Source organism: Aquarana catesbeiana, linkage group LG12, assembly GCF_042186555.1.
Source record: "Aquarana catesbeiana isolate 2022-GZ linkage group LG12, ASM4218655v1, whole genome shotgun sequence".
NCBI lineage: Eukaryota > Metazoa > Chordata > Amphibia > Anura > Ranidae > Aquarana > Aquarana catesbeiana.
Window position 1 is genome coordinate 81,523,406 of NC_133335.1, and position 21,478 is coordinate 81,544,883.

Genomic DNA, 21,478 nt, shown 5'->3' on the forward strand with positions numbered 1-21,478 from the left:
TCCCCTTCAACTCCGACTCTCCCTCTCCAACTCCCTCTCCCCTATCAGTGTTGGTTTGTTTTATTTTTTTCCTTCTCTCTTTCTATCTTTTTTCTCCTTTTTTTTTTTTAAGGAATTCTTTCCCTCATGGGACTTCTTACTTTCTTCTTTTGCCTCTTCAGATATGTAGAGGTTTTTCCTCTTAGTAAAGTATGTTGTCAGGGCATACAAGAGAAGCAGGTCTAACGAAGAGAGAATGGGGACTATCTCAAATAACTAGTTATTGTTTTTTCTGTAGATGCATTTAAGATAGGAGTAATGCTGTTAATTGGAGTTTGAATGGATTCGTTGGAACTCATATGATTGATGGATTAATGAAATTTTTTATTTCTCCATATGCATGACAACTAAAATAAAATAAAAAAAAATAAAGAAAGTCTCCTCTCACTAAGCCCCAGTGCACCGTGGAAAAAAAAAAAAAAAAAGGAAAGAGGGAAAGTGACGTGGTCACAAGGTCAGTATGCCTAAAAGGGGCAAAAACAAAGACAGTAAGATGAGTATGCAAAGTAGGTATATTGAAACAAATACAACACAATCAGTCAAATGTATGAATGCCTGAGACATCTCGACAAGTGGCTCCGGAATGTACCTAGAGTAGCATGACTACCTCCACCTGTGAACAGGAACCCCCTGGCAAGAGGCCGTGGAAGCAGCCCCTATTCTGAAACAATGACCCGAGTATGACTTGGGGTCCAACCCCAGATTCCCTAAGAGGGTGCGGCAATGCTTGATGAAAAGTGCCGAGGTGAGAGGGGCCCTGTGAAATGGCAAAAGTGGGATGTCTCTGGGTTTATCCGCCAACTGGGCCATAAGTAGATCCAACACTGAAACGGGCACCAACTAGTGCCGATTTTGAAGAACCTGATGTCCGTACCAGCTCCTGCCTGCTGCATTTTACAAGCATCCAGATGCAACCAGTAGTGGTCGGGGTACCTGACTAATTGTTTGATGGAAAGCGTACAGGACTTTGACATGTCCTATGACTGGAAGCCTGTTAGTTGCGCTAGGGGGGTTGCTCTTCTGAATGCCCTTAAGAATGGCCTTAATGGAATGTGCTGAAAACACAGAATGTCTGCCGGGATGCTGTAGGGAAATTAAATGGTGGATACCTGCCAAGTATCCCTTGATGGTGAGATAGTTTAAGTCGTGAGTGAGTGACAGTAGACCACAAAAGCCAAAAGGTATTGACTATTGTAGCAATCCAGCGATTGAAAAGTCTTCCAGGCTGTGTTGTAAGCCTTCCTCGTGTTGACAGACAGTGACTTGTCGATCAATCCTAATGCACCCGCCCAGTGAAAATTGAATCCATCCTCAGGAGCAGGCATTGCGGCAACGGGTCGGCACATATGTCTGCATCTGGAACCTGCTGAAAAAATGACAGAAAATTAAACCGGGATAGAGCGTCTGCAGCTGTATTCTGTACTTCGTTGATAAACCTGCATTGAATGTGGAAACTAAACTGGAGAGATAGCCAAATGAGTCTGCGTATGAAATACATGATGAGCAGAGAACCAAACCTACCCTTCTTAATAATCTCAGAGGTTGCCTGATTGTCCGTAAAGAACACCACCGTGTTACCTGACCACAAGTGACCCCACACCTGTGCTGCAGCCACTATGAGGTAAATCTTGAACAAAGCAGACGTCTGTGTGAACCTGGGAATCGCCCAACATTCGTCATGGTCCTGCCTGCCAATGTGTGCCTCTGGTGGCTGCAGCATAAGGAAAGAAGACACCAAAACTGCAGGAATGAACATGGAGAAGCCATTCAGTGCTGGAGGATCTCATCCCACATGCGTAAATCAGACAAAGCCTAACTTGACCCTGGAATCGGAGTCGGGGAGCTGAGGGTAACAATGCCAGCAACCGGGAAATGAAAGACATGCCCTGGGGAATGATCCTCATGGCAAAGTTTAGCATGCTCAGCAGTGACTGCAAATCTTTCCTGGAAACGGCTTGAGAAATTGTAAGCCCATGGATCCGATCCCTGATTCTAGCCAACTAATCTGCAGGAAGACTCACCTGCATTGACCGAGAATCTAACACAATCCCCAAAAAAGTCAGTGTGGTAGCTGGGCCTTCCATTTTCTTACTTGCCAGTGGAACGTCAAGTGCAGAACACACAGCCATGAGCTTCTGTATATCAGTGAGTGAATGGCTCGAACTCTCGATCAGGAGGTAATCATCCAAATAGTGGATGTCTTTCTGACAGAGTTCCCTATGTGTGAGAATCTAACTGAGCGCTTGAGCAAAAACATAAAAAAGCCAAGGGCTGCTTTTGGACCCAAAGGTGAGCTTAGTAGCAAAATAATACACACCCCTCCACCTAATGCCATGCCACTGCCAGAGAGAAGGCAAAATAGGGAGAAGCTTGAAAGCATCCGAAATGTCAGCTTTGGACAGCCAAGCATTCCTACCTATGCTGATAATGCATTTGATTGCCTGATTCACAGACGCATATTTGAGCGAAAACTCCTCTTATTAAGAACTTAGACTAGGAACATGAGAACAATGAGGGGCTGACAAATCGTAAATCAAACAAAGTTTACTGGAAAATTTCCCTTTAACCAACCCATGGGGGTTGACCCTCCAATTATGGAAAGGTGGTATGAAGAAAGGCACTATGACAAATCCTTCATCCAGCTCGGTCTGGAGCAGCAAATCCACCGCCTCCATGTCTGTGACTGATGACAACAGATTCTTACATTCAAAAGTGCCCTTAGTAATAGAATGAAAGCCGTGTGAAACCCATGAGTGAAACCTTCCTCCAAAAATTTACATGACGTGGGGGAAGGATGGGAAGCCAGACAGGCTGCAAGGACGGGACGTTGATGCGGCTTAGTAATGTGGACTTCACTTGCTTCACCGAACAGGCAGACTTGGGGTAAGCTCTGTAGCACTGGCACAGACATGCAGGAGGCGACACTGGCTATAATTGCATGAGCCATGATTGAAATTGTTGTGACTTGTCTAGAAACTGAATCGGGCAGCCAAGTTTATCAAAAGTAGCCGAATGAGCTCTGGTCGGTAATAAACTTGAGGGCGCCCTGGAGGTACCTGGAACAATGGAGGGTCCCATGAGGGGGCACCAGTAGGTAGAATGTATAAAAGACTGGCACATAGCACAAACTGGTGACCTTAACCCAGCAAAATGGCGACAAAAAAGCTCTGTATCCACGTTGCTCCAGTCAGTCATCACCTGGTGTTGAGCAAAAATAGCTGCGGCTTTATCAGAAAAAGAACAATGGTAATCATAGAAGGCTGACCCCCTGTATTTTTGCCCCAACTCCACTACTGCATAGAGCAGTCTTTCTCAACTCCAGTCCTCAAGGCACCCCAACAGGCCATGTTTTCAGGCTCTCCATTATTTTGCACAGGTGATTTGATCAGTTTCACTGCCTTAGTAATTACCACAGCCATTTCATCTGAGGGAAATCCTAAAAACATGACCTGTTGGGGCGCCTTGAGGGCTGGAGTTGAGAAACACTGGCATAGAGGTGGAGATCAAGCTCCTCCCTCCTCTGAGGACTACCAGAGCAAACGCCATCCCTGAAAGTGCTAAAGGCAAGAACAAAATCTGGAATGGAGAGCTTGCGATTAAGCCTGTGATCTCTGGTCTTGACTACCACGGAGACCTCACCACAAGCATATGACTTATTGTCAGCTATGTCATAAGCCGCTATCAACAGGGAAGCTAAATTGACATCTTTACCATCTAGAATGCCCTTTTTGATATTTGCAGGGAGTAACTGACAGCGAGCTAGCGGCTTTATCTGCAGCTAACAGAACGATCAAGGGGGACACGGAAACCGCTGACGTGCTAGGAACGGCAGGTGCCTCCGGGGTCTTTCCAAGACCTCAACCCTGGCCCGTAACTCCTGAAAGCATGTTGCCAATAAGCTCAGGGTGGAATGGATCTGCGAGAGGGATGACCCGACTGAACGAAGGGTGACTTGCTCAGGAATGGAGCCTGATGCACTAGGGAACAAAAGTCTAAAAAGTTTCGCTTTGCGCGCTGAAGCTGGGTAAGAGATACCCCTGCGTTGTAGTTCCGCCATCAATATGGAGATGGTCCAGGACATCAGGGAGGGCGTGTTGATATGTTCAGAACCCCTAGCCAGAGAAGGAGGGATGGATGCAAAATCATCAATGTCCCCCACCTGAGACATGACCTAATCGACTAAAAAAAAAAAAAAACTCGCAGTGAACAAATCATGAACTCATGGTAAACAATATAATCCCCCCCCCCCCCTTTTTCTTTTTTATGCTGAAAGTGGGCTCGTCAAGTGAAATTTGTGTAGAAGATAGACTGAAAACATGTCAGTTAGTGAAAAGGAAAGAAGCTGAGTCACCTGAGGCATAGCAGGCAATTAAAAACGTACACTCAGGCCACGGATACCTGAAAACGTGTCAGGTAAGATATCAGAGTAGTGAAATGTTGAAACGTATGACGTGTGTGAAACGAATGAGGGGACTTGCCACCACACAAGTCAATTAAAAACGATCATCTCAACCCGATGATACCCATAAACATGAGAGGTAAACACAACAGTAACAACGCCATGAACCTAACAAGTGAGTCAAACCTACCATACGTGATAAAACAAGAAGTGGTGAATAATCATACCTACCTGCAACGAAACTGAACATGAGGACCCCCAGGGTCCTGAAGGTCACGCAGAAATGAAAACTATGGAAATTAAAACACAAGCAAACAAGAGGCTACCACCTGGACAATGTAAGAATATCCCAGCAAGTACCAGGGCCTGCCTGCAGAGACTAAAAACCCCTCCTGATTAATTGTAATCAATACCATAGATACCTAAAAAAACATATCAGGAAAGACCTGAGAGTAGTGAAAAATTTAAACTAATGACATGCGTGTAACGGATGAGAGGCCTTGTCATCATATAAGACAATTTATTATGATCATCACAAACCGTAACCCATGAACGGGACAGATAACATCGTGATGGTGTAACGCCGTGACACCTAACAAGTGAAATCTTAAACCTATCCACGATTGTGAACAAAAAAAATAAGAAAGTTAGTTGAACAATAATATACCTACCTGTAACAGACTGAAACCGAGGAAAAAGTATGAACCCCCTGGGTCCTCAAGGTCATGCAGAAATTAAAACTATGGAAATCAAAAACACAAGCAAACAAGAGGCTACCACCTGGCAATGTAAGTAAAACCGTGGCGAACATGAAGTATAATCAGTAACAAGTCCAGTAGCGGTGCGTCCATAAGGGCGCATGGGTGCCGCCCCCTCTCTCCAGCCACCCCCTCTATGACCAATGGATAGATTTATGCATAGCATGAATCTATCCATGGCTGCTGCTGCCACCCCCTATTCAGGTGCCCGGTCCCTTTTCGGGCTCCGGGTGCCTGAATTACAGTGGCGGGAGGTGTTTTTGAAGCGCCTGATTAGAGCCATAGGCTCTAGTAGGCGTCAAAAAAGGTGACCTGCGAGCACCATGCTTGGCGCTCACAGTTCACCCAGGTGTGTTAGAACAGCGAATGAATATTCACTTTCCTAACACTGAACCGCCTCTCCGCCAATCAGGTGCTCGGATCTGTTACCAGTCACCTGATTGGCTGAAATGACAGGCGCTGTGATTGGACGCCTATCGGGAGGAGAGGACGGGAAGAGACTCATGGAGGACACTGCTCGCGCCATCACCTGCTGCCCACTGAGACAGGGTAAGTGCTGGGAAGACGGCGAGCGGACGGCGGGTCACAGTGGTGGCATTCGATGGCACGGTGGCTGCATTTGATGGGCACAGTGGCTGCATTTGATGGGCACAGTGGCAGCATTTGATGGCACAGTGGCAGCATTCGATGTTACAGTGGCAGCATTCGATGGGCACAGTGGCAGCATTCGATGGCACAGTGGCTGCAATTGATGGGCACAGTGGCAGCATTTGATGGGCACAGTGGCGGTATTTGATGGGCACAGCGAGGCTGTAATTGATGGGGTTTTTTTCAGAATTTTTCAGTTTGTTTTCACCCCCCAAAAATTTTGAGCACCAGCCACCACTGAACGAGTCTCATGTGACCAACTGGAACTTTGGTGCAAGTATACCTGCTTGACCCTCTGCTGTGGGACATCACAGTCCCCGTAATATTAAACACAATAGGGAGAAAAATATGACGGAGCAAAGAACAATGTTAGTACAGATCTTGCCAAATGTAAGTGGGAAATCCCAAGAACTGAGGTTGACATACCATTAAGGAAACACTGACCCAAACACTGGAGAAACAACCCCCTCCTGTTTAACCTGCTGAGTCAAATGTACCCATGAAAAAACATGAAAGAAAAAAGGGGGCTAAATTAAATCTATGCTATAAGTATACGAACATGCGATAGACTCTACAATATTGACCATAAAGCACAAAGTTAACAATCCATCCTTTTTTTTTTTTTTTTTTTTACAATAAAAATACTCTATACATACAATACCTGTCAGTTACCCCAAGCAAGTCCCAACTTCCCCCCAAAAGGAAATGTAATAACAGCTGGACCTGTAGAAATTATGATGTTTCCTGCAAGCCAGCCCTCCGTTGCTAAGTGATGCGGTTGGAGGGAGGTGGTAAGTGAAATGCTAGAGACTGGCTATACTCCTACACCCTCTCCTATAGTCTATATCTCCAGGACCATCCCACGAAACCTCCTCACACCTCCCTGCAGTGTAGAACCTGGCATCAGGCAGTGATTGGACAGTTCAAGGCTAGATAGGCAGGCCGGGAGATCCGTGCGTACCCTGGTGCACACTCTATGTCGGCAGAAAAAAGGGGTGACAGACCTGTTGGTGGTGCGGTGGCCTTTGTAGCTGAGGAGTCCACGGCTGCCAATATGACACTATACAGGGAGCCGCAACCTGTACCCTGAGCATCCCGTCAGGTCCATGGACATCACCCCCCCCCCCCCCACCCCGACAGTCCGCTGCACCCCCCCTTATCTTTGAATCGACAAACCCCCCTAGAGTAGCCACGAGCTACCGTGTTGGAGAAAACCCGAGCCGATCAGCGAAAGCTGACCTCACGACTGAACCAGAAACGAGCCTAACTTGCAAGGACACGCCCCTTAACCCGAGAAGAAACACAGACAAAATGGAGGACTAAGGCTTAATGTACACAGGGACGTTTTTACAACCTCTCCTGAATGATATAACTTGACAGATAGTAACCCACGTTTAAAATGTCTGCATTGCCACGTTTACATGCCGCGTTTGCGTTTAGAAGCGTTTGAAAAAATGTTTTTCTTTTTCAAAATAGCCAAAAATGAAAAACGCCTGTAAACGAAAGGCGGCTAAATGTGAGTTACCGCGCTTAGCCGCGTTTAATAGCGTTTAGCGCTTGAAATGCCTCTAAACTCAGCATCTGAACTCCTTTTTTTGCTTTCCAAAAAAGGCCTCTAAACTCAAATGCCTAAAAACGACAGTAAATGAACCTGTGTACATGTACACATAAGATAACATTGAATGAGTACAGGGGCAGCTAAAAAAAGCAACCAACTGCCTCTGAACGTCCGTTTACCAGCAGCAGTGTACAAAAAAGCCTAAAGGCTGGAATTTTAAAGGCGAGACTCCCACAAATTCAGACGGGCCCACCTTCCTACATATACACACGCTAATTAATAATAGTAAAGAATAATGATTAAAACATGGACAGTGTCAGTAGAGCAGTGAATGGTATCTGTAGAGCAGTGGACGTGTCATTAGAGCAGAGGTTGGTGTCAGTAGGACAGTGGACGATGTCAGAAGGGCAGAGGATGGTGGACGATGTCAGTAATATTTTCTTTTTTAAAGCGGGGGTCCACCTATCTATCATTTTTTTTTTTTTGAGTTAATTCACAAACTTTTCTTCTCAGCATTACATACTCACATATTGTGTGTAATATGTCCGCCTGTGTCAGATTTCATCGGAAAGAATAACTTATATTATTCACTGCAGGCGGTTTCCATCTTCATTGTGGGCATTTGAAGCCCACAAGCATTTATTTCCTGGATGTGGTGAATGCTGTGCTCCCAGCATTCACCGCTCGTTCCCGCACATGCTCAGTGGCATCCTGGGAAGCCTGAGACTAGCTCCCAGGAGTCTGGGAGAGGCTAGAAACACGCCTACTCCCACGGGAGGAGAACCAGGAAGTGCAAAGAAGAATAGAAAAATAAAAGGTAATTACGGCGAGTTAAATTTTTTTAAACGGCATGTCAGCATCTAGGCAAGGAAGAGAATACATACAGATATTGTTCAAAATTTGGGTGGAACTCCGCTTTAAATTATTTTTTACAATATTCTTTTTTTATTACTATCTTCTTAGGAGCCCCGTTGGGGGCTTTTGTGAAAAATCAGGAGTCTAAACAGTCCCCTGAAATCTGACTTTTGAGACAGAGAAAGGGACGGAGGACAGAGATTTCCCAGTTCCTTTCTCTGCAGCCTCAGCTGCACTGGACAGTATATGAAAGGGAGGTGCTCTATGCTGAGCAGCTTCCTGTTCATTCACAAACTAAAGTATAGTAACTTTCCCAAATCTTCTAGCCTCAAATGTAAACTCAGAACAAGAGCACAAGAAGAGGGGGAGAAGAGTGTTGACCTGACCTGACTAGTGATGAGTAGTGTGTTACCCTGGTGGTATTGGCATGGGTAGATATTAAAACAGACTTATGAATGAAGAGTGTTTCTTTCCTTCCACCAGGTAGCAGCCGATCTGGTCCCCGAGGTATGTGAACAGTTGATGGTCTCTGATCCAAATGAGTTGGAAGAATTTGCCATATTTGCCAACAAGAACAAAGGTAATATTGTGTGGTTGCTTAATGTTCAGGCATATGTTTCAATCTGCTTGTCTATTCTGTCGTTTAGTGGAAGGAACAAGGAAGTAAATGTGACCAATTCTACTTCTTATAGGTGAGATGGTACGGCCTCTGCGTCCCGGGGATTACATTCATGACTTCCTGCTCCAGGACAATTCGGTGACCTTGGAGTTCAAAAGAGTCACATGGAAAGCGACACTGAAGGGACGTAGTGAACTCTATGTTCAAGTGCATTTCAGCCAGGTACCAAAGACTTGTTTTTTTCTAATTTTATTGAAAATGTTGAAGTATTTTAGAAATAACATTCAGAGTGTATGTCTGAAGATGAAATAACATCAACAAGAAAGTCGTTATACAGTGGCAGCACATAATGTACATTTGGGTTGTGGGCACATTATTTGCTGCCCTCAGTATAAGCAATGTAGTGAAGACCCTCATTTAGTCAGTGCACAGCTGGCTGGTTTCAGTCATCAGAGTTGAGTGACCCTTGTGTTTTCTAATAATCCAAAAACATTGATGCTCGGTTCACACTGGTGCGATGCGGGAACCACAGCAATTCCTGTGCGGGTTCCCGCATTGCATCTGACTCGCAGGTACTTCACACTGCTCTGTGCGAACCGCAGCGGTTGTTAATATAAAGTCAATGACACCCCCAAATCGGTTATAAACACCCATGCAATCCGATTCCAGTGCGGACAAAAAAAAAAAAAGAAAAAAGTGTCCTGCACCATTTTGGTCCGAATGCGATGTGATTTCAGCCATACAAACTGTATGGCTGAATTTGCACTGCAAAGACATTGCATGTGATGTGCACAAGCATAAGTGTTGCCAACCGTCAGTATTTTTACTGGCAGCCAGTAAAAACCGGGCACTTTTCTCCTGCCAGTAAATGCCAGGAAAAGGTTGCCAGTAAAAAAAAATATGGCTGTGACGCTTAGTTCGGAACTGCGCATATGCAGAACAGGTCCAGAGCCGGCTGAGACCATCCAAGTGCCTGCTACAGTGTGTTCGGGTGGTACTGGCGGGGGGGCGGGTCTGGTGGAGACGGTGCCTGAGCGTGTCATGTGATGTCATGGCGCAAGGGAGCCAAGTGGAGCGGCCAGAGCCTCATGACAGGAGCAAGGCAAGCCAGAAGTGGGACTGTCAGCGCTGTTTGGACCGGAGTGGACCGAAGAGACTACCTGCATTGGAGAAAGACTGTCACTGTGACTCAGGAGGGGACGCGTTGGTGATCTGTGCTGCTGCACACTGCTCAGTTTCTTGTGTGTGTGTCTGTCCATTCTAAATTCCTGCCCTCCTGAGTCCTGCCCCTTAGCCATTTACTATATTGAAAATAAAATAAGAAAGATGCTTTTTTCTTTAATATCTACCTTAAATCACATTGCTAATTTTGCACTTAAAACTGTAATTTTGTAACTTTTGGAAATGCCAGTAAAAAGGTGGCTGTGCCAGTAAATTTTGGGTGTCGTGTCAGTAAATTTCAATCTGGTAGATTGCCAACACTGACAGGCATGTGGTGCCAATTATATGAGATGTCTGGGATCACCCCATTGTGAACCCAGCCTTAGGGGTCTCTATTCATAAAAAAAAATTTGCACTAATGTCAGAAACATTTGTGCGCGTTGAACAAGAGATTAATGCTTGTATCTCCATCTACTGGCCAAAATGCAGTATAGTTTTCTGAAATACCTTGATGAGAAAACTATACTGCTTATTGACTACTAGATGGAGCTGACAATACGGGCATTAATGTGTTAGAGAAGATACAGGGCATTTCATTCAACTTTCCCAAATGCTTCTGGCATTATAATATATATATTATATGTTTTATAAATGGACCCCTTTAAGTGTAAGTCAAGCCCAATTCCGCACTGGCTATTGAACTTCATTTTTCTCAGCTCGTCGTACGCGTTGTACCTCACCCCGTTCTTGACATTCGGAATTTCCGACAACATTTGTGTGACCATGTGTATGCAAGACAAGTTTGAGCCAACATCCGTCGGAAAAAAAACATGGATTTTGTCGGAATGTGCAATCGTGTGTACGCGGCATTAGTCTGCTTGTCTTCAGCAAATTGTGGGCTTTCTTGTGCATCATCTTTAGAAGAGGCTTCCTTCTGGGACAACAGCCATACAGACCAATTTGATGCAGTGTGCGGCGTATGGTCTGAGCACCGACAGGCTGACCCCCCCCCCCCACCCCTTCAACCTCTGCAGCAATGCTGGCAGCACTCATACGTCTATTTCCCAAAGACAACCTCTGGATATGACGCTGAGCACGTGCACTCAACTTCTTTGGTTGGACCATGGCGAGGCCATGTTGAACTTCCAGTGACCAGTATGGGAGAGTGAGAGCGATAACAGCAAATTAAAACACCTGCTCCCCATTCACACCTGAGACTTTGTAACACTAACGAGTCACATGACACCAGGGAGGGAAAATGGCTAATTGTGCCAAATTTGGACATTTTCACTTAGGGGTGTACTCACTTTTGTTGCTAGTGGTTTAGACATTAATGGCTGTGTGTTGACTTATTTTGAAGGGACAGCAAATTTACACTGTTATACAAGCTGTACACTCACTACTTTACATTGTAGCAAAGTGTCATTTCTTCAGTGTTGTCACATGAAAAGATATAATAAAATATTTACAAAAATGTGAGGGGTGTACTCACTTTGTGAGATACTGTGTGTATATATATATATATATATATATATATATGAAAATTCACATAAGTATCCAATATAAGATATAAAAGGCTGAAGCATATATGCAGCAACTTCAATTGATTTGTATTTGTTTGATAAAATAAATACAAATTATTGTTGAAAAAATAAATAAATAAAAGGCTGAAGCATATCACTACATCAAATTAATATAGGTTAAAATACCAAAAGTTAGCATTGTATGTATATTAGTGCAGTAGTCAAACCTGTATTTTTCCTCTAGGTGCGACATGAGTACATGCAAGGTAAAGCTTTGTTACTGAGCCCACAAGATAAACTGGAGATGTTCACAGGGACAGTGTCAGCCATTCTTCATAAAATAAAAGGGATGAATACTCCTCCGGACAAGTGAGTAAAATCCAGAACATATGTCCTTAAAGTATGCAGTTTGGGTACATTGATGGTGATCTGAATTACTGTTGTATGAATACACACATATAAACGTGTACTAACTTGGCCATACATTTCCAGAATTGCAGTGGAAGTAGCTATAACTTTTATTGTTCTTGTCCATTGAAGGACAAAGTCTTTAACGATCGGGTTATACTGCCACCCACAAGAGGATTAAAGACTGGCAAACAAAAAAACCCTTCTTAATACCAGCATTGTTTTTCCTAGTGTGCTAAGAGGATGGGTGTCTTTCCTTCAGCTCTGCTGTAATAAAGACTAACCTATTTTTATTTTTTATTCTTTGATTTTTTTCCTAAATGAACACTCTTCTGTACATTGCTGCAGGTGTTTATCTCCAATTGCAGCTATTCAGCATTGTCTTCCTCAGCCTGGCTTTCTGAATCCAACGTCCTGACCCCACTGGACAGGATATTGCAGAGATACCCTGACAGTGACATTCGGACACCCTGGGGCAAGGCTCTGTTCTGGTCAAAGCAATCCTCTTTCCTTGTGTCTGAAGGCGCACTTAATGAGTTGGACGGTTGGGCCGAGCACCAGGAGTTACTTCATTTGCATAGGACGCTGAGCGCCATTATTCCACATTTTCTGCTGGTCTATCTGTGGAATGGTTTTAAACTGTGGAATTAGGCACTAATGTCAACCACTGGGTGGAGAGTTGCATGTGTTCACTTTTCCACCATACAGCATCAAGGAAGCCTCTCCCCACTGCTGTTCCTGCATACAACAAGCAAAGTGCAACTTCCTGCTGCCACCTTCAGTGACTTTGGTCACTTCTGGCTTTCTATCCCTCGTCTGCTACCACTACCAACAGTCCAGGTATCGTGAATACTTGAGGCCTTGCCTCTTACCCTGAGCCTATATATTGCTTTACCACGACACAGTGGCAACATGTCCGATTCTAGACATGGTGAGGAACAGTCCTGTTTTACCTAGGTGCCCCAGCTTACTTTCCACTAACAGCTCCAGTGCTGCTTGCAGCTAGCCTACTGAGGGTGCTGAGGTCTGCAACCTGAAGTCATGTTGTCCTCTACTTTTAGAGTCTGCCCCATCCTCGGAATCCTCTTTATTTCCATTGGGTCTGGCTGGGTCTTGTGCCTTGTCAGATGAGGTTTTGCAATGGCTATGTAAGGTTTTATGACCCAAATCACAGTTTTTAGCTGATTCTGACTGCAGAGGCTAGGAGCATGCTTCTGTGCTCTCCAGCGGTTTCTGTGTCTGATCTACCTACAGCCTTGGCAGCTGCTGAATCATTGTCCCCAATGTCTCTGATTTTGAGTCACTCAAGTCCTTGAATGATGAGATTACCCCTGAGGAGTTGCAGCCTACCACAATTACGTCCAAATTAAATGAAACAGTTTTGGTTTTGACCCCTATTGATGCAGTGCACACCCCTCTGAAACTAGAGGATCAGCCTCTTGCTTCTGCCAGTGTTTGTTTCCAGCCTTAGGTTGTCTAAAACTGTTAAAGTGTTGTTACTGTGATTATTTGGAGTCAATCACTGGAATTATTAGTGACTGATAAACTACAAATAAAAAAACATGAAAATGGAATGGCAAACAAGGAAACAGGTCTAGTGAAAAGTTTGAAGTGTTTGAAGTGTTTCTCACAATAGAAAGTGAGTGAACATCTCTTCAAAGTGAGGGCAAATTCCCGTTAAAGCTGAACTTTAGGAAAAACAGTTATATGTGCAAATGATGAAATGTTTTACCAAAGGATTTGTCTATTTGTCCATCCAGCCCTACATTTTTTATAGCTTTGTCACCCCACTCAACCCTGTCTAGCAGGGGAGGGGACCTGATATTTTCCTACTGCCCTTTTACTCACATCATAATACCCCAAGCACCAGGGCTTTTTTTCAGCAGGAACTAGGGGGAACTCAGTTCCACCACCTCTGGCTCAGGTCTTCTGCTCCCTGCTCACCACTATCACTTGGTAACATTGAAGCTTCTGCGTTTACAAGTAATAGCTTATCTCCCAGTAGCTCCCACAGGTCAGATCTCCTGCACAGATCCCACAGAGTGCCTGACAGGAACAAGGGAGATACAGAACAGGTACCCAGGGTTCAGTGCAGTCATGGGCAGGAGAGGGCGAGTGGTAGGCTGCACCTTCTGTGGTCTCCATTTTTTCCGACCAGTTGTTGATGCTCCTACTGCATGAGCTCCCTTGCAAGTGACTGTAGTATAGTATAGTATGCTGGGAGGTACTACAGCCGGATAGGTGTTTCAGGTTAATATTGCAACAAAGGTATGACATATGACAGATGGTGGAGCTTTTAAGGAGTGGGGAGAAGATGAGGGCAGTGGAGGGAGGGGGTTTTATGCAGAGGGAAGAGCTACTATTTGATGCCATTTGGCAGGTATGTGTGTGTGGCGGGCATGGTTGAGTTCCTGCACCTTTTCTCTGAGAAAAAAAACCCTGCCAAGCACCATAGAAAAGAGTAACATTCCTCTTGAGAGTAGCTTATACAATTAATCTATCTAGGTAAAGATAAAGGATTTTCTCTTTTAGCGTGGTTTTACGCTTATTTGTGCATGTTTTAACTTGTATGTTGCACATGTATTATGTGGAGCAAACCTTTTGTTTCTAATGGGCCCCCCCAATGAATGTCAAAGCAGTAGACAACACACCTGACCCTTCAACGCATGAAAGTGAATGCACACACACACTGCACTGAAAAAAAAGTCAGGTACAGCAGGGCCATAGGAATGAAATGTTTTGATGGATATGTTTTTGTGTAGATTTTGAAAATCAGTTTTGTACAAATTCTTTTCTACAGACAGGAGCTTCTGAGTTACATTCCCAGCTCTGTGCAGAATCGCTTGAACCTGCAAAGTGTGCAGCAATACCTCATGCAGGAGCTGCGGTCATTGCATAACTTGACTGTCCAGCAGGCCAAGCTCCGCTTTTTAGGTAAGGATAGATTTTTCTTGTCATTAGTTTATTGTATTCTTCTTATGTGCTGACTTATTGGTTTTATGATGTTCTGCTAAATACATTGTTGTGTGAGTGTGCATATTAACTAGGGAAATCTAGTATAAAATAACCAGATGTTTCCAGGGACAGTCCCAGCCTTCATGAGGTTATCCCTGGATAGAAAGTGTCCCCAGTTAAAAAGCAGAGTCCTCAGGAGCTGCAGTCTACATGGTAAAGAGTTTAGCCAATCTCCCCGTGGTTACTATGCAGAGTCACAACTGCAGTCCTGCAGAAGACCCCTGTGAGGAGGCTCTGTCCCCTGGTGCCGGAGCCTCTCCCTTGCTAGGAAGAGCCTGGTGGATATTGGCAGGAGTGAGCAGATGACTACCCCAGTGCTGAGGGCAAGTGACTGTGTGTAGCTTTTAACTCTGGAAGGAGTACATCTCACCAACAGCATAGGAGATTCTGTGGGACATTCCATTTGTGCAGTGCAGCTAGAAATTGAGTCTTCTAGTTTTTCAGTTTTGCAGTTCATCGGGGTATCCCATGCTCCCTCTCCCTATCCAGTGCATTGCATTGAGGGCCCTCCAGTGGTTCAGAAACTACAATTCCCATCATGCTTAGTCAGGTCTGTGAATGTCAGTGTTTTACAATGCCTCATGGGACGTGTAGTTCGGCAACAGCTGAAGGGCCGTAGTTTGAAGGTCCCAGGGTAGACACATCTTTTGGAGCCAGTGGAGCAGAGCAGGAAATCCAGCTTGTGCTCTAAAGGGGAAATAGGAGCATATACGCCAGGGGATCCTACGGGGGTACGCTATATATATAGAAAAACAAGTTCACCCTTTGCAACATGATACACCCATATTCATGTAAAAATTCACCGGCCCCCCGCACCACCCCGATGTACGGCCAAACAGCTTACACACAGTCTGCAAGAGCCCTGCATAGCACCCACGAGCTATTGATCGTGGGTGCAGTGCTTCCCAGGCTCAAAATAAAAAATAAATGCACATTTTTTACCTGTAAAAAGATGTGCATTTATTTTATTTTTTTAAAAGGTGAACTTATCCTTTAATATAAACTGATGTAAAAAAAAGCCTCTTGCCAGCATGCTGCAGAGAAATGCCTTTGCACTCTGCATGGAAGCAGTGTTTTCTCTGTAAAGATCTTACACACCCCCTGCTGAGTCTGAGGTGGATGCCTCCAATCAGCTCAGGCTCCCTGGTAATTGGAGAGCTCCAGCTCTGACGCAGCAGGGGGTATGTTTGACCTCTGCAGAGAGACCACAGCTTCCACACAGAGAGAACGTGTCCTGCTCTGCAGCATGCTGGTAGGGGACTGATGTTTGTACTCAGGATGTAGCTGCTTTCTAAAGAAAAGCAACTGTTAGACACCCATTGTTTTGAGGCATCAGAAACATATGTTGCTGATTTAAATTGAAGGCTCATTAGAGCTTTAAGGGTACAGGTAGAAATATGTGAATTTCTACTAAAACCCTTTACGTAACAGCATTATAAAAGTGTCGGCATGTTTTTCAGCTCTCTAATGTACCATTCTGCTTTGTTCTTTAGAAACTGTGTCTGCTCTGCCACTGTTTGACTACACTATATTTAGCATTCAAAGGATCAGTGAGCCTGATGTGATCTCCCCATGCTTTGTAGCAGTGAATGACCATCAACTTATTATACTCCAAAATAACAGTCAGGTAAGTGTCCAATGGTCCCTGCTTACAGATTTATAGCAATATTTCCACACTAGAGGCTTTGACTCCTCAAGTGTCATAAATGTACAGTATATGGCACCTAAAACTATGCTTGAAGCGTTTATTGATTTTGTTCATATTTTCTTTATTTTAAATAAAAACAGAATAAAATGATCTAAAGCTAAAAAGGGTGGCTTTTGCTGTCTGTCCAGTCAGGGTGATTTCCCTTCATTTCCTGTCCAGGAAGGACACAACAGAAGGTGAGAGGAGATTTGTCTGAAAGTGAAATAACATCTCCTAGTTGTCACCAGAACAGGGCTCCCTATTAGAAGAGGTCTCCTCACTTGATGCTTCTGGGTAAACTTTTGGATTTGCCATCACTTTCAGTGCTGGTAGCTATGCCAAGCCAGACAATAAAGAGTATGAATCTCCCCATAAAGGACAGCAATAAAAATCTGGCATTGGTGCTAATCCTTTCCTACTCTATCCAATACTTTAAAAAGTTTGGGCCATTAATTCCGCCAGCAAAAGACCGATGTGAGCCTTTGGTCGGAAAATGCGACCGTGTGTATGCTCCATCGGACTTTTGCTGGAATTCCAGCCAGCAAAAGATTTTTCGGTCGGAAAAAGTTCCTATCCGAAAAAGCGATCGTCTGTATGCAATTCAGACGCGAAAAAAAATCAAGCATGCTCAAACAATTTGATGCATGCTCGGAAGAATTGAACTTCATTTTCTCGGCTCGTCGTAGTGTTGTACATCACCGCGTTCTTGACGGTCGAAAGTTCAGAGAACTTTTGTGTGACCATGTGTATACAAGACAAGCTTGAGCGGAATCCCGTCGGAAAAGCCATCATATCTTTTTCCGACCAAAATCCTGATCGTGTGTAAGCGGCATTAGGCTTTCTTTCTTCTATTTTCACCTGGTGAACCAGCCTATAAGTCTGCTATTTTTCAAAAGAACAAGCTTTTCGGAAGAATGTATTAGTTACAGGCATGATACAAACCATTTAACCCTAGCAGGGGTTCGTACAATGATCAGCTTTTATGTATATAAAACCTTTACCTCAAAATGCAAAAAAAGCTGTTTGCAAACTGCTTATAGTGTTAGCTGTACTAGCAGATTTAAATACACCAACAAATTGAAGCCATACTCCAGCTAACACTCCCCCCCCCCCCCCCCCCCCGATTAACAATTTAACAATGCTGCTGTCCAAAGGTGCCCCTGTGCTCCTTCATCCAGAGTGAGAGCACTCTAATACAGGAGGTGTGTTACTGGCTAGATCATCAGGTGAAAACAGAGGGAGAAAACTAATGTAAGCTGCAATAAATGACATTTTTGGGTTTAATACCACTTCAAGTCAGATAAATATTAATATATTGCCTTTTAATATTATGCAGTCTTCTATCCAGCGAAATATACAAATTGTGACTTTCCCTGCAAAAGTCAGATTTGGCCCACCTACTGCAAACTTCCTTAATGCCCAGTGGGGACACCTATTGAATTAAAGGACCTGTTAATCACTTTGACATGTTTTCATTGAAGGCCAATTCTTTAATTTGTATACACCGTTTAAATTCCCAAGTTCATGACATCATGATTTTTTCTTTAAGGCTAGGTTCATATCTATGCGGCTGTGCTTGATGCGTCTTTCAGGCAAGTTTTGCAGTGCGTTTTGAATCCCTCGTTTTTTCTTTTTCTCTTTAAACACACTGTAAATACAATGTACATTGCTGGTTGCTAAGGAAGGGGCTGGTGTTCTGCCGTGAAAGATCCGGCCAGCGGATAAGGACCCCCCTGTACTGCGCAGCGCTTGCGCAGTACGAAGGACTACGGAGCTGGCGAAAATTGCCGCACATAAAGAGCTGTGAGTGAGCTTTACATCACGCATGCGGAATTAACATGACATTGTACCAGACGATGCCCATGCTCCCGATGTTCGTGCTACTCTGCAAGGGGCAGGTCTATTATTACTGTTATATCGTGTAAGAGGAGGATGCCTACAGATATAACAGTAATAATAGAGCCGCCCCTTGCAGAATAGCACGAGTATCAGGAGCATGCGGCATAGTTTGGTAGAATGTCATGTTAATTGCGCATGCGCGGTGTAGAGTTCACTCACAGCTGTTTATGTTCATCAATTTTCGGCATCACCGTAGCAGTTTGTACTGCACATGTGCAGTACAGGGGGGTCCTTATCCGCTGGCCGGATCTTTCTCTGCAGAACACCAGCCCCTTCCTTAGCAACCAGCAATGTACATTGTATTTACAGTGTGTTTAAAGAGAAAAAGAAAAAACGAGGGATTCAAAACGCACTGCAAGCGCAGACTACAACTCCCAGAATGCAACATCGGCCGGCCGCTGTTACAGTTATGGTTCTCAGGCTCCCTGCAGCACACCGGCAAATGTGCCCCGGCACACAGTTTGAGAAACAAGTGAGAAAAATTAGCTGCACACCAACATCCGTCCAACAGGTTTATTGAAAGACTGCCATCAGGACTAAAATAACGGACCAAGGGGTGACGACGTTTCACACATCCTTTTGAAGAAGCACAATGTAAGTGTGAAATGTTGTCACCCCTTGGTCCATTGTTTTAGTCCTGGTGGCAGTCTTTCAATAAACCTGTTGGACGCATGTTGGCGTGCAGCTAATTTTTCTCACTTGGTCTACATGTTCACAGTTGTGACCTGGAGCTAGCACCCAGCCCTTTCTTTTTGGTGGATCATTATACTCACCTGAAACAGTAATCTGTCTCATTTCTCCACACTGAGTTAATGGAACCACAGTGCAACTGCCCTGTGGTGGTGCCTTTTGAGGGTTAAAAAGGGCAGTGAGCTGAACCTTAGTAATCACATTATACAAACTGACCTACGAAGCTAGGGGTTGCCCCCAAAAATATGATAAAATTTGGGACCCTTGGGTGATCTCAACTTGTACTATACCACCAAATACTTCAGGTGATATTTAAGGTGCTGACTGGACCTAGGGTCCAGTAGGGTTTATTCTGCTGCTTATATGGATTGTTTTTTGATTATTTATATTTTAGGCTGGGTTCACACCTATGCGAATTGGATGTGGCTTTCTCTGCATCCAATTCGCATGGTAGGAGATTGTGACCCGCTCTCTATGGAGCCGGTTCACATATCCCGGCTGCGGCTCTGGTGCAAATTTGCACAGGAGTCCTGTGCATCTTTTGGTCCGTTTCAGATCCGAATTCAGCCCAAAAATTCAGGCTGAAATCGGACCTGAAATGGTGAACGGGGACGCTCCCACCACTGCTGTGAGCCACATGCGGCAATAGTGTGAACCCAGCCTTACGTATTTTGGTGAACTAGTGTTGTATAACTGCCCTTCCATTATATATTATCGGTGTATGAAGTGGACATCTGGTTTGCATTGTATGATGATACTTGAGATATAACTGTTCAATTCTCTTTTTGTTTTTGTCTTTGTTTTCTATGTATACGTGTATGTTTTATATACTGTACAATAAAAGTTACCTTTAAAAAAAAAAAGGGCAGTGAGGGAGAAAAATATTGCCTGTCAACTGCCCTTTGAAAAGTGATCCACCACTGATCACCTTTCAGAGGGGTGGCAAAAGGCTGCTGCATGTGAGAACAAGCCCTATTTGGGGCAGAGTGAGAAGTAAGATCTTCCCAACCAGTTGCAAACAGTAATGACAGTGGTATTTGCTCTTCCCTGTTATATTACAAAAGTTGGCTGGATCTGGACTTTAGATTTGAATGTATAGAAAAGTTTTAGATGCATTATCGTGATAGAAAGGACAAAAGTTTTTAGCTATTTCTGTCTTTGTTCCCGACTATCCTTTTCTTCACCCAGTTCAAAAACATGTTCATATCATATAAGAGGCAGAAAAATTACTGCTGCAGATGGAGGTTTTGCAGCAGTTGTAGGATAAGTTTTACTATAGAAGTTGTAGCTATATGAGCACTGCAAGGGAATGTTCTGACAACACATACTATAGATCTGTGTGTTCTGATAATATTCTGTTACCACAAGAACCTGGAAAGCAGAACACCTTTTTTATATTAGATAATACTTGGTGCCATGTCTAACCTGGAATGAATACAGGAGAAGACAGCACCGTTGTATCTCTCTTGCAGACAATATTGTCTTTAACACAGACTACTGTCCATGTTCTTGCTTCACTAAAGATTGCTTCTGTATTGCTGTATTCTATGTAGAATTCTCTGATGTCTAACTAATCATATGTAGTAACCAGTAAATTTCTTCTATATACAGAAACCGCATACCACTGTCAGCTTACAAGACGTACAGAGCATGCGTACTCTGCGTCCTCTGGATAGCAACACACTACCAGGGGTGGAGCTGCACTATGGCTCAGCAGCCAATCCACGCACACTATGGGTGGAGCTCCAGGAGGTAAGCACATGTGTAGTAGGTTGTATACATAAATATTGTTTAACCACTTGCCGATTGGCCCATAGTGCCCAGCTGGCTGCCATAACACCGATATCATTTTTTACTATGCCTGAATAAAAGTAGTCCCGCAGGTGGATTCGGTACAGGATGACTTTTAGAAGCAGTGGGAGGGGTGTCCCCTCCTGCCACTTCCTTGTCCATCCCAGACGTACCGCACCCATCAGTAAATCCCAGAAGCGATCCGATGTGGCCATTTGCTGGGCAGGAAGTCCAGTGAGGCCAAGATGGCTGCCACTCGTCTCTATGCCCTTGGAGGACCGGAGCGATGTATGACGTTGCTTCCGGTTCTCTGGCCAAAACCAATACTGTTTTTTTTTTTTTTTTAAAGGTAAATGAGAGATCTGGGGTCTTTTTGACTCCAGATCTTTCAATAAAGAGGATCTGTCATCCTTATTTCTATTGCAAGG

General features: G+C 44.2%; 1 protein-coding gene across 1 annotated transcript in view; it reads left to right on the forward strand.

Annotated features, from left to right (window-relative positions):
- Positions 1 to 21,478, forward strand: part of MYO15B (myosin XVB) — a 233,436-nt gene that overhangs the window by 194,028 nt on the left and 17,930 nt on the right. Inside the window, exons 37-42 of the mRNA XM_073608123.1 lie at positions 8,741 to 8,837; positions 8,950 to 9,098; positions 11,805 to 11,929; positions 14,769 to 14,902; positions 16,477 to 16,610; positions 20,871 to 21,011. Coding sequence (XP_073464224.1) covers positions 8,741 to 8,837; positions 8,950 to 9,098; positions 11,805 to 11,929; positions 14,769 to 14,902; positions 16,477 to 16,610; positions 20,871 to 21,011 — 780 coding nt within the window. The remainder of the gene's footprint in view (positions 1 to 8,740; positions 8,838 to 8,949; positions 9,099 to 11,804; positions 11,930 to 14,768; positions 14,903 to 16,476; positions 16,611 to 20,870; positions 21,012 to 21,478) is intronic.